Source organism: Cygnus olor, chromosome 26, assembly GCF_009769625.2.
Source record: "Cygnus olor isolate bCygOlo1 chromosome 26, bCygOlo1.pri.v2, whole genome shotgun sequence".
Lineage (NCBI taxonomy): Eukaryota > Metazoa > Chordata > Aves > Anseriformes > Anatidae > Cygnus > Cygnus olor.
The window spans coordinates 392,319-404,289 of NC_049194.1; the positions used below are offsets into that span (position 1 = coordinate 392,319).

At 67.0% G+C, this 11,971-nt stretch overlaps 1 protein-coding gene across 1 annotated transcript; it reads left to right on the forward strand.

Moving 5' to 3' along the window:
• The first annotated feature begins 845 nt into the window (after positions 1-845).
• Positions 846-10,383, forward strand: FSTL3 (follistatin like 3). The gene is made up of 5 exons (XM_040537632.1): positions 846-1,004; positions 4,615-4,800; positions 7,358-7,573; positions 8,946-9,173; positions 9,272-10,383. The coding sequence occupies exons 1-5, from the start codon at positions 938-940 to the stop codon at positions 9,322-9,324; spliced, it is 750 nt and encodes a 249-aa protein (XP_040393566.1). The 5' UTR covers positions 846-937; the 3' UTR covers positions 9,325-10,383.
• Positions 10,384-11,971: the final 1,588 nt, after the last annotated feature.

Here is an 11,971-nt window from a genome sequence, read left to right on the forward strand (position 1 = left end):
GGGCTGGAAAAGGCCCCTGGAGCGGCAGCAGGAGGGGCCCCGTGGCCCTGGCTCTCTGCTCTGGGTGCAGGGCGATGGACAGGGACCCTGACTGCACCCTGACCTGCCATGCAGGTGGGCTGGTGATCCCGGCGTGGTGGCACCGGGCAGGGACCGAGGCCGGGCGATGCCAGGCAGGAGCCCTGCTCCTGGTGGCAGCGTGCGCCATGGGGCATGCGGCCCCCCCAGCTCTTCTCCTTTCCCCACCTCTCCCCGCACGGCTCACACAAGGGCTGACGCTGCCAGGGGAAGCGGAACCCGGCTGTGTCTCGGTTTCCCTAACGGCACGGCCTGGGCTGCCAGCGGGGCTGCGGAGCTGCTTGCGAAGCAAGGATGCCATCCAGCACGGGCCGGACCCGGCTGCTGCTCGGGAGGGCTCTGGGGGGCCCGGCGGGGGCCAGGGCCTCGCTCCGGCCTTGGCTGGAGGGGGTGGGCAGGCTGGGGCCCCAACCCCAGCAGCACCCCGGGCTCTCCCCGCACAAACCTCGCTCCTCCTGCCTCGACGCTGCCTCCGCTGCTCGGCTCCCCCGTGCCGGGGGCACCCCCAAACCTCCCCGCGACCGGGGGCCGCCACCGGGGGCCCCCTCCCCATCGCCACCCGGTGCGGTCCAGCCCGGCGGCCGCGGCCCCACGGACGTACGGCCACACGGACATGGACGCGCGGCCACGGCCACACGGACATCACACGGCCACCGAGCCCCGCGCCCCCCCGCGCTGCCGCCCGCCGCCCCCCCCGCTCCCCCGGCCCCCCCGGCCCGCCCGCCGCCGCCCCGCCCGGTGATTCACGCCGCCCCGCCGCTTTATAGCGCCGCCGGCCCCGCCGCCGCCTCACAGGCAACAGGTCCCGGAGCGCCCCGGCCGCGTCCCGTCCCGCCGCCCGGCCCGGCCCGGCCCGGCCATGCCGCTCCGGCTGGCGCTCTGCCTGCTCGCCCTCTGCGGCCCCGCCGGCGGCGACGCCGCGCACGGTAAGTGCGGGGGGGCGGGGGGGCCGCGGGGGCACGGGGCGGCCGCGCCCGACGGCAGCTGGCGGGGCCCGTCCCGTCCCGTCCCGTCCCGTCCCGTCCCGTCCCGTCCCGTCCCGCCGGCAGGTGCCTGCGGCGGCCCCGGGTCCCGGCGCCGTTACCGGGCCGTGCCCCGCGGCGCGCCCCGTCCGGCCCCAGCCGGCCGCCGCCGGTGGCCCGGGGCGGGGGGGGGCGCTCCCCGCCGGTGCCCCGCCGCCCTGCGGCACCGGCTCACGGCGGCGCCGTCCCCGCGCGTCCCTCCCGCGACGAGCCCCGGGGGCGCCCCGGCCACCTCCGGCCGCGGCGGTCCCGGGGCCGCCGCTGTGCAGCCGGGGCTGCAGCGAGGCCCCGCCGCCGTGGCCCGCGTCGGGGCAGCGCCGGTGCCCGCTCCCGGCTCCCGGCTCGGGGCTGGAGGTGAGCGGAGCCGCCGGTGCTGCCAGCCCCGCAGCACTGCCCGGGGGGGTCCCGGTCCTCAGCGCCCCGGGTGCTGAGCGCCGTGCTCCGGTGCTTTGCGAGCCGCCCGGCCTGGACGGGAAGAGCCGGGAGCCGCGGCCGGTTCCCGGGCTGGGTGTGGAGTTTGCAGCTCCGAGCCCTCCCGGGTCGGGTGGCCGTACCGGTGGCTTCCGCGGCGCTCGGAGGCAGCCCGGCAGCTCGGTGGCCGTTCCCTCACAGGAGCCACCAGCGCCCAGGCCAGCCGGGATCGCAGCGGCCCTGCCAGCACCGCTGTGCTGAGCCGAGGTCGCTGCCTGCCAGCGTCGGTTCTCCTGCAGCAGCGCTGGAGTTTCCGTCTTCCTCCTCGTGCAATCACGTTCGTCTCCATCACTCGCTGCCAACGCGGGCAGGGAGCAGCGCTCCCAGGACAGCAGCAGGTCGAGGTGCCCCAGAGGACCGGGGGGATCCCTGCAAGGGTCCCTGCAGGGGCTTCGGCCCCCAGGATCATGTTCAGCATCGCCCCAGCCCACGAGATTTCCGCTTGCTGCTTGGCAAGGTCCAGTTCAAACAGCGAGAGGCCCCAGGCACGAGCACCCTGATGCTGTCCCTGCCCCAGCACACGTCCTCCAGGCCCCGCTGCAGGCAGGAGCGTTGCAGCCTCGCTGGCTGGGGAAACCTGGAGGATGGGGCACCCAGAGAGCCCCCGCGCTGCCCCCACCTGACCCGCGGCCGTGGGCTCTGCCCGCAGCACGTCCCCCTTTCCCTGCCCTGGCTCTGCGGGGACGAGCGCGTGGGTGCAGCCCCGGGTACGGCCGCCCAGGCGCAGTGGGAGTCGCGGGGGCTCAGGCGCTCCCGTGTCCGCAGGAGCTGGCCCCGTGGGAGGTGTGAAAGTGGCTCCCGCTCGCCTGCCGGGGGCTCGGGGCTGCTCCTGCGTTGTGGCCCGCTTCCCGTTCAGCCTCCCTGCGGCTTTGCCGTGAGCATTGGGGCGTCAGGACCCGTCCCATCCCCGTGGCGTGGCTGGACGCTGCCAGGTGTGTTCAGAGCACAGTCCCGGTCCAGGGTGAGGAGCTTGCTGAGCTCTCCTGCCCGCTGATGCTGTGCAGGGCGTTCTGGGGCTATGGGGTGACGAGGGAGCACTGCAGCCTGGGCACTGGGGTGAGGGCAGGAGGTTCCCGTACGTAGCAGCAGAGGAGACTCCGTGTTTTGAATATTTTTAAATTTTTTTTTTCTTATAAAGATGTGAGCAGCTGACCCACTTTCTTTTGGCAAATGATCTGCGAATGAAACTATTTTAAAGTAGCCAAAGATCCCTGTTGGGAAGTTATCAGACTTGGAAACTGTCTCCTGGGCACTGGAAGCACAGGGGGCTCCTGGGTCTCACTGGGGACAAACCGAAGCAGCACAGGGGGAACGGGACGGCTCTGTCCAGCACCCAGGAGGGGCAGACCCTGCCTCCCCAGCACAGCATGCCTCACGATGGGGACGTCCTGGGGTGTCCACTGGAGGCCTCTCCCTGCAGGCATCGGGCACCCGTGGGCCATGGAAAAGCTGCGGGTGGATTTGGGGCTGGGAAGCTCTGGGCTGGCCGCGTGCGCGCAGCCTTGGGGCAGGTGCCACCGGCGCAGAGCTCCTGCGTGCTGCACCGCTCGCTTTCGGGACCAGACTCCAAAGCAGGGCTGAGCCCGTCCTGGGGCTCATGTTTTGCATGGCCTAAATGTGACGTTCAGGCTGCTGCTGGAGCTCCTCTCAGCCCAGAAGCAGAGGGAGCAAGCAAGGATCTAACTTTGCCGCAGAGCTCCTGGGGCTGCTGCTGATGTGAGGGATGGCCGTGGGGGATGCTGGTGAGGCTGCCACAGCCACGTCCTCAGCGTGGGAGCGGGCAAGACTCCGTGCTGATCCACCGCGGGAGCTGGTGTCGGCATCACTGCTGGCCCCGGGGGCTGCGGGGGTCTGGGCAGGAGGGGGGTAGTCCCGGTGTGAGCACGGTCCAGAGCTGGCACCCAACTTCTGGCTCAGTACCATGGGGGGAATTGGGGCCATGGGAGATTGTAAAGGAAAAATGGGCTTGGAAGAGTGATTAGGCAGATTCCTGGAGGACAAAGGTGCAGATGGCAGGGACACGTTGGCCCTGCTGCCACTTCTGGAGGAGCCCAGGCCCTGGGTTCCCGGACACCTGCGGCTCAAGGCTGGGCAGGGTTTGCTCCATCCATGCCTGCCCCGATGGGCTCCGGTCCCCACGGGAAGCTGCTGCTGGCCACAGCCACGGCGAGAGCCCCTCGTGCTTAAGGCCAAACTGAAATGGGGCTCACAGGAGGGAGGGGATAGGGGACCAGGGGGCCAGGATGGGTGCTGACACCCGCTGTGGATCAGGGCACCCCAGTTGGAGGGGAGTGGCTCCAGCCCCGTGCTGGCGTGTCAGACAGCAGGATCCGGCCCTGCCCCCAGCCCTTCCTCACATCTTTAGCCGTTTAGCAAACCTCAAACGCAGCTAATGAGAACATAAACCCAAATAAGCGTCAGAAGAGGCTGGTTCGCAGAGGCGGAAATTGCAAAGGAATCACTCACAAAAAAAAAAAAAGTATAAATGATTTGCTCATGAGGTTAAGGAACAAACAGGCTTTTGACTCAGTGGGATCAGATGCTGCTGGGCTGGCTGCGTCCCAAGGGCTGTGTCAAGTGCCCTGTTTGCCGGCCGGCCCCGCACAAAGGCGGTGTGTGTCGGGCTCCCACGCGCGGGGTCGGTCACTCCGTGGGGACGCTGGCGCACGCCAGGGGACGCCGGCTCACGGTGCCGCGCACGCACCACCGGCCCTGTTCTCACTGTCCCCTTGGGCAGCACCGCAGGGAGCGGGCTGTAGGGCCCCGTGCTGGCCCGCCGGGCGGGCAGCTCCCGGGGCATCGCACCCACGGTGCTGCTGGCGGGGCTTTGGGATGCTGGCCAGGCCGCGTAGGAAAGCGTGCGGTGCTGGGGGCTGGTGTGGTCACTTGGCCCAGGACAGCCCCCGTGCCAGGGTGAGTGCAGCACGGGCACCGTTAGTGCCCCCAAATGCTGGTCCCCGTGCACCAGCCCCACACATGCCCTGGCGGTGAGGCGGGTGGCAGGGCCATGCTGGGGTCGCCTCATCCTCTGCCCTCTCCGCAGGTGGGATCTGCTGGCTGCAGCAGGGGAAGGAGGCCAAGTGCACCATGATCCTGAAAACGGGCGTGACGTGGGAGGAATGCTGTGCCAACGGCAACGTGGACGTGGCCTGGTCTAATTACACCTACCCAGGCAACAAGATCAGCCTGCTGGGCTTCCTGGGGCTGGTGACCTGCCACCCCTGCAAAGGTGAGCGCGGCCGCTGCTGGGCACCGGGCTGGGGAAGACCCTGGGGCTGAGCCCCGTGCTGGGGAGGATGCTGACCCCACGATGCAGCAGCAGTGGGGCTGGGCTGGGGCTCCCAGTGCCTTCCTGGGTCCCCAGGAGGGTGCTGCCGAGGGCCTGGGCTCGTGGCGCAGCCGCCAGCCCCGTGTTGCTCTCATTCAACGCGCGCTTTTGTCGCCCCTGCGGCGTGGGGCTGTGCGCCTTGTCCTGTGGCTCCCAGGCTGACAGATTGCTGGGGCTGGGGCCTCCCGGCCCCGTTGCCCTCTCCAGGTCTGGTTAAAGGGAAACTTCTTTCAGTTTTTTTTAAGGGAAAAAGATCTATTTCTTCCCCTCTGCTCCCCCTTCCTCCTCCCAACGTCTCCAAGCGCGTGTGTGAAATGGCTTTATATAACGGGCAGCTCCAGAAATGGAAACTCTCCAGCTGTGAGTTCCAGGCCCTCCAGATGTTTTGGCGCACGCCGGAGGCACGGATCCCCTCGTCGCACTTGCGTGGCCGTGTGAGAACATGCTCGAGGACCTGCTGACCACAGTAGTCAGGAGCAGGTCTTTGGAAGGTCACTTCGTTATTTGCTTAAAGCGGGGGAAAAAAAAGGCTCTTAAGAAAACAGCCTCTTCCAGCGCCTCCACGCCGCCCCTCGGCGCTGCAGCCCCCAGCGTGCTCCTCTGGCCTCGGCTGCCCTGGCCGGACTCGGGGATGCATCCTGCAAGGTACCTGGCCCTGGCATTCTCCCCGTGGCAGCCAGGGAAGCTGGGCAGTGCCAGGGGCACCAGCACCGGTACCGGCTGCTCTCCCAGGCTGGAGGGGGCAGGCAGCCCTTGGCCGGGGGGGTCTGCAGCGGGTCTGGGGGTGCGCAGGGTGACCGCAGTGGGGGGATTACGGCTTCCCAGGGTCAGACAGCGGGGCTTGGGCAGAATCCAGCCAAGGGAAAATGGACGGAGAGCCCGGACGGCACGTACGCTGCCACTCCCCACCCCTCAGAAAGCCCTGCTGGTCCCGTCCAGACGGAGCTGGTGCGTGCTCCCCGCCGGGCTCCAGGGGCTTGGGAGAGCTGGGTGGCCAGGGCAGTGCTGCACGCTCGTGGGGCTGGCCTGGGTCAGTCCGGGATAACGGGGTCACAGCTGCCAGCCCTGCCGGCAGCCGGGGCGGCCGAGCCCTGCGGGAAGGTGCTGGCCAGGCCCCGGGGGCTGCGCCACGGCTCCGGCGGGGAGCTGGAGAAATTCCTGGCTCCAGCTGCCGGGGACACGGTGTCCCCCCCAGGGACCCAGCGTGGATGGGAGAGCCAGGCCATGGGGCCAGGTCACAGGCGGATGCTTCTGCAGCCTCACTGCCTTGCTGAGATGGGACGGACGGACAGATGGGTCGTGCCGTGCCGCCGCAGCGAGGGTCCTGTGTGCTGCTGGGGCCGGGCCCCTCCGTGCCCCGTCTTGTCCCTGCTGTGCTGCCCCTGCCCTTGGAGCCATTTTGGACAGGCCCCAGCTATGGAAATCAAGGAGCAAACCAGGAAACCGCCCGTCTCCCTGCGTCTCCCACCAGGGAATTTCCCCTGGGAACGCTGGGCCAAGCAGACAGGGGATTTCCCCTTCCCCCACCTCCCCCTGCCGTCTCCCCAAGTGACCCCGTCTTCTGCGGGGAAATCCCCCTGCTTTATCTCCAGGCATCTCCCCGCTGACATCTTCCCAGCACACACCCTGTCTGCGGGAATCCCTCCTGCTCTGGGGTAAATCTGGGCTCGGGGTTCTCTTCCCTCCCCGCTCCCCTCCCATCAGGGTGCTGACACACCTGGGTCCTGCCTCCCCCATCCCCAGGGCTGCCCGGAGTCCCTTCGGGGTGGCACTGTGGGTGCCTGGACATAGGGTAAGGGGCTCGCAGCTGCCCCACATGCTGCTCCCGGTGCAGGCAGCGGCGTTGGGGCCGGGCGGCCCCTCTCTGTCCCCTGCTCCTGGGGCCGTGGTGGCCCCAGGGTGCTTTGAACCCCGCCGCCGTCCTCGTGGGGAGGCGACCCGCGGGACAATGCGTCCGTCTGTCTCGCCTGCTCCCGCCGGGAAGCGGACGGGACGGGGGATCTGCCGCTCGCTGCTGTGACCCGCTCTTGTGTTCAAGTCACGGAGGCCTGGAGCAAAACAGGGCTGGGTATTGTCTGATTAAAGCGGAGCTCTTGATTGCCCAGACAACTTGCAAAGCCCAGTTCCTTCTGGAGGATCTGGGGCCTTACAGAGATAGATTTTTTCCATTGCATAAGAAAAAGAAATGTCTCCTTCCAAAAAATAAATACATAGAAATGAATTAGCTGGTGCTGATCTGAGGGCCAGCTCTCTGGCTGGGGTAAGTGTTGGATGATAGCTCAGCGCCGCAGCCAACGACCTGCTCCTTCGCAGCGCTGAGCAGATCCAGATGCTGCTGCAGGCAGCGTTCGTGCGGCGCAGCCCCTGTGGGGCCCGGGGGCAGCCCCAGGTAAGCCCCGGCGCGGTGCTGCGGGGTCTGTGCCGCGTCCTGATGCGCTGCCCCCCTCTCTCTCCGCAGAGAGCTGCGAGGGGGTGGTGTGCGGCCCCGACAAGGTGTGCAAGATGAAGCATGGGCGGCCCCAGTGCGCCTGCGCCCCCGACTGCTCCAGCCTGCCCCGCAAGCTGCAGGTCTGCGGCTCCGACGGCTACACCTACCGGGACGAGTGCGACCTGCTGACGGCCAAGTGCAGAGACCACCCCGACCTGGAAGTGATGTACCAGGGCAAATGCAAAAGTAGGTTTGGTAGTGCCCCTGCCCTGCCCCATCCCCGCTCCCCGCGGCTCTCGCGGCTCCCGGCACCGCGTGAGAGCGGTCGGAGCTGCGCCCGTGCGGGAAAAGGAGACCGACAGCGCTGCGTGGCCCCAGACTACACATGCTCATCGGTCCTCCCGGAGCATTGCGAGGTCCTGCAGTGGTGAGAGGCCGCGTGGGTCGGGCACGTGCTGCCAGCACACCGGGCACTGCCCCCACCTCTCCTGCGCCGGGAAGCCAGGGCTCCCATTAGCCCAGCCACCGAGGCTGCAGCTGCTGGAGATGGAGAGGCCTTTGCAGTTCCCTCCCCTCCCGTGGTGCAGCAGGGGCAGATCCGCAGCCCAGGTTCGCTCTGCCATGCCCTGGCGGGGGGGGACGAGCCCGGCCCCCGCCTCCCAGCTGCATCTCCCCGCCTGAGTGCTGCGCAGAGGAGTTCACTAGCGGCCGAGCTTGCTGGCCCCGGCATCGCCCCCGCTCCGCTGCCTGCAGCAGGGTGGAGCAGCTTGGAGCTGGCACCCGCTCCAGGGCCCCGGCCCCGGCACCCCAGCGGGGACGCAGCGGCGAGAGCCGGGCGGCCGAGGAGCTGCCTCGGATGCCGAAGCGGCTCGTCAGTGCGACGGGGGATTCGGCCTCGCCGCGGCTGGGGAATAGCAGTCCGTAAAATGTCACTTCCAAACATCAAGCCCCTTTTTTGTTGTTTTGTTAAAAGAGAGCAGTAATCCTCCTTTCCCTGCCAAGAACTGTCAGAATTATTATGATTATTTTTGCCAGCCCTCCTCTCTGAAATGCTTTGCCTGTCAAGCTCTGGACTGCACAGTAAAATTTGGGGCAAGAAATGTGAGTTGCGAGCTGGGAGTTGCAGATGCCAAGTCTCCTTCCAATCCAGCAGGAAAATAGAGGAAGGAGGAGGGAAGGCTTCAAACAGTGTTTACAGCATCCGGGGAGCACGCCGGGCCCGGCCGTGCCCCTGCGCTGGCGTGGGGCTGGTGCCACGGGGGCAGCCAGCTGCGCAGGGCCTGCGGGCTGGGGGTGCACAAGCCCCCCCGCCCTCCTGCGCGGCTCCGAGCCCTGCCCAGGGCCTGATCCTGCCCCTGCAGGCCCTCGCCGCCCCTGCTTGCTCTGCCAAGGCACCTGCGTGGGGCCACTTGTCCCAGCCAGGTCCCATCGGCCAAGCCGGGCTCCGGCCCTGCGCCCTCTCTTGGGTGCTGCGGTGGGGTCGTTGGCTCCGCGAGGCACGGACAGCTCCTGCTCCCTCGTCCCCGCGCGGCCGCCGGCGCGGTGGCAGCAGGCCGGCGGTCCCAGGCCTGTCCTGCCCGGGGCTGCTGAGCTGCGGCCGCGTTGTGCTTCCCCGCAGAGTCCTGCTCCAGCGTGGTGTGCCCTGGCACCCACACCTGCGTGGTGGACCAGACGGGCAGCGCGCACTGCGTGACGTGCCGGACGGCTCCCTGCCCCGAGCCCACCAGCCTGGACCATGCCCTCTGCGGCAACAACAACGTCACCTACCCGTCGGCATGCCACCTGCGGCGGGCCACGTGCCACCTGGGGCGCTCCATCGGCGTGCGCCACTACGGGAGCTGCTCGGGTGAGCGGGGCGCGGGGCACCTGGGGCTGCCGGTGCGGGGCTCTGCCTCCCTGCTGCACCCACTCACCGCTTTCCCCCTTTTCTGCCCCCGTTTCCAGCCGCAGCCAAGTTCTCCCTGGAGACGGACAACGCCGAGGAAAACTACGTGTGAATCCTTCCTTCGCCACAAGGCCGGACCCAGGAGACAGGGGCATTATGTGTATATTGTACAAACCATATACCTGATATTTATTAAGATAAAAGGTCCTTATTTATATCTGTGTATGTTATGCAGTCGCAGAGGGCCCGGCTCTCGGCCCTGCCAGCCGTGCCGGGGCTGCGCGGGGCCACCCGGGCTGCTCCGTGCCCTCAGCTTCGAGGGGGCGTCCGCACCGCTGTGCGCTGCCCCCCCCATGTGTCCTTGGATGGCCGCCCCGGGCCTATTTATTTTTGGATTGAATTCTTGGTACTCTGCTGACGTTTCTGGCCGGGACCTCGGGGTCAAGTGGGAATCTGCGCTTTATCTTTCCCCGGAGGGGCTCAGCCCCAGCTGCCAGCAGCAGGAAACGGAGCACGGAGCTGCACCGGATTTGGGACGGATAGATCTATGTTTTTATATACATATATATATGCACATATATATATGTATGTTATTTTCCCCTGAAGTTTTAGCACGTGTATGCTAAAACTGATTTTAGCTTAGGTTCTCCCAGGCCCACTCAGACCAGGCTTCCAGCCCTCTCGGTGCGATGGGGACGCAGCCTGCCACTCGCCCTCGCTCACCCCGCCGTGGCCAAAACCCCTCGGCAAGCAGCCCGGACCACTGCGGGGCAGGGGGCTGCGGAGCCCCCACAGGGGCACGGGGCAGGAGCGCCCGCGGGACCCCCAGCCCCACTCAGGGGCAGGCGCAGCCCCCTCTGGCCCCTGTCTCCCGCACCCACTGCTCTCTCACTCCCTCTGTATTTATTGTTACTTCTCTCTTTTTGTGCGCGTTGTGACCTGTGTAAATACCATCTCGTCTCTGACACCAAGAAGCTGTTGCCTTTATATAAATACCATATTATATATAATATATATATAAAAATACCCTATTTTCTATTTTTGTATGATTGTGTTCTGATTCCTGAGGCAGATGCTATGGGAACATATACATTTCCTATTCCATATTGTTAGGAGCATTTTACGGCTGTGTTACAATTTGGATTACAATTAAAAAAAAAGAATAAAAGGTGCTGCGGGTCTGGTTTTGTTGTGCTGCTGCGTCCCACGGGGCTGTGCCCCCGTGCCGTGGGACCTGCAGGGCGGCAGCAGGCATGGGGCAGGGGAGATGTGTACGGGGGGGTGCCTGGTGCGTGTGGCACCGCGTCCCAGGAGCTTTGTCCCCTCCGGTAACAGCCGTCCCAGCGTGGGCACCGGCCCGAGCTCGCAGCAGCGGCAGCGTCCCCGTGGCGGGGCGGCGGGGAGCAGGTGAAGCGTGCCCTGCTCGGCCCCGGCTCCCCGGCTGCACCAGGCCACCGCCAGCATCTGTTTCAGCTTTGTGTTGGGGTTTTTCCACCCTGGCCAAGTCTCTCTGAGCAGCAACAAGAAAGGAAAGGGGAGAGAGAGGAGGAAAAAAAAAAAAAAGAGAGCAACCAGCAATGCAAATCAAATATGTTCCTAATATCAGTGAGTGCCGTAAGGGTTTGGTATTTCACAAAACAATTCCTGCCATTAATTGAGTCCTGATGTGCGCTGCTCCCCCGGCGGACGCAGTCGCAGGAGCCGGGCTGCAGCCTGCGGCTTGGCTCCCGTGGGACGCCAGGAGCTGTGGCCGTGCCCCCGGCCGGGTCCCCTGCCCCGGGGCTGGGGTCAGCGCGCGGCCCGGCCACCCCGACCCGTGGCCCTGGTACCTGCCCCGCTCACCTCTGAGCTGCTCCCTGCCTGCGGGATGGGTGTAGGGGCACGGCCAGGGCTCTGCCAGGGCTTTCCCTGGTGCCAGTGTTTGCAGCACACGGGGCCGGGGGACTTCCTGCCCCCTTCCTCCACCCGCCCCAGCCCTGGCCCTTGGGCTTTGGCCCCGAGGCTCCTGGCGCTGACCCACACCAAGGCAGCAGGCATGGGCTGTGGCAGCAACGTCAGTGCTGCTGATGGGCGGGAGATTTCGGCTCCCAGAACACGGCCGTGAGTCAGGCGGCTCCTTCCCTCCGTTTTTTGGGTGGTCTGGGGCGAGTCGGGACAAGCGCCGGCTCCCCAGGGTTCCCAGCAGCGTGTGGAAGCCCCGAGGCTGGCAGCCCTGCCCCGGCATCCTCGGGGCTGTGGCTTCCCAGGGAGCCCACGGGGATTTGGGGCTTCCTTGGAGGCTGGCAGCCTGGCAGTGTCTGGTCTCTGCTCGGTGTCCCCGGTGTCCCCAGGGCCACCGCAGCGAGCAGGGTGCTGGGCTCCCCAGTGCAGGGACCACGGGGACCGGAGGGGGGGCTACTTTCTGGGGGACATCTCAGCCCTGCTCTTTGTGCCCCCCACACCTCCCAACCGAGGGATGTTCCGTGCCACAGCCGCAGCCCCAGCATCCCCCAGGACCCTCCGCAGGCAGGGCCGCTGCGCCCCGCGGCTGTGGCGTGCCAGCAATTTGCAGATAAAACAAACAACCAGGAGCGGGGAACGGCTCAGTCGTCCCCAGAGACGGCTGCAAAGCCGGGCAGGAGCCGTGCGCTGTGTGCGTTGGCTGAGACCCTGCCGCAGCTCGCACACGTCCCCTGACCCCCGGGGTCGGCGCTTGTACCCGTGCCAGCGGCGTGCTGGGCGGGGGGTGAGGATGGAGCCCCCCGGGGGCGTCCCCGGCC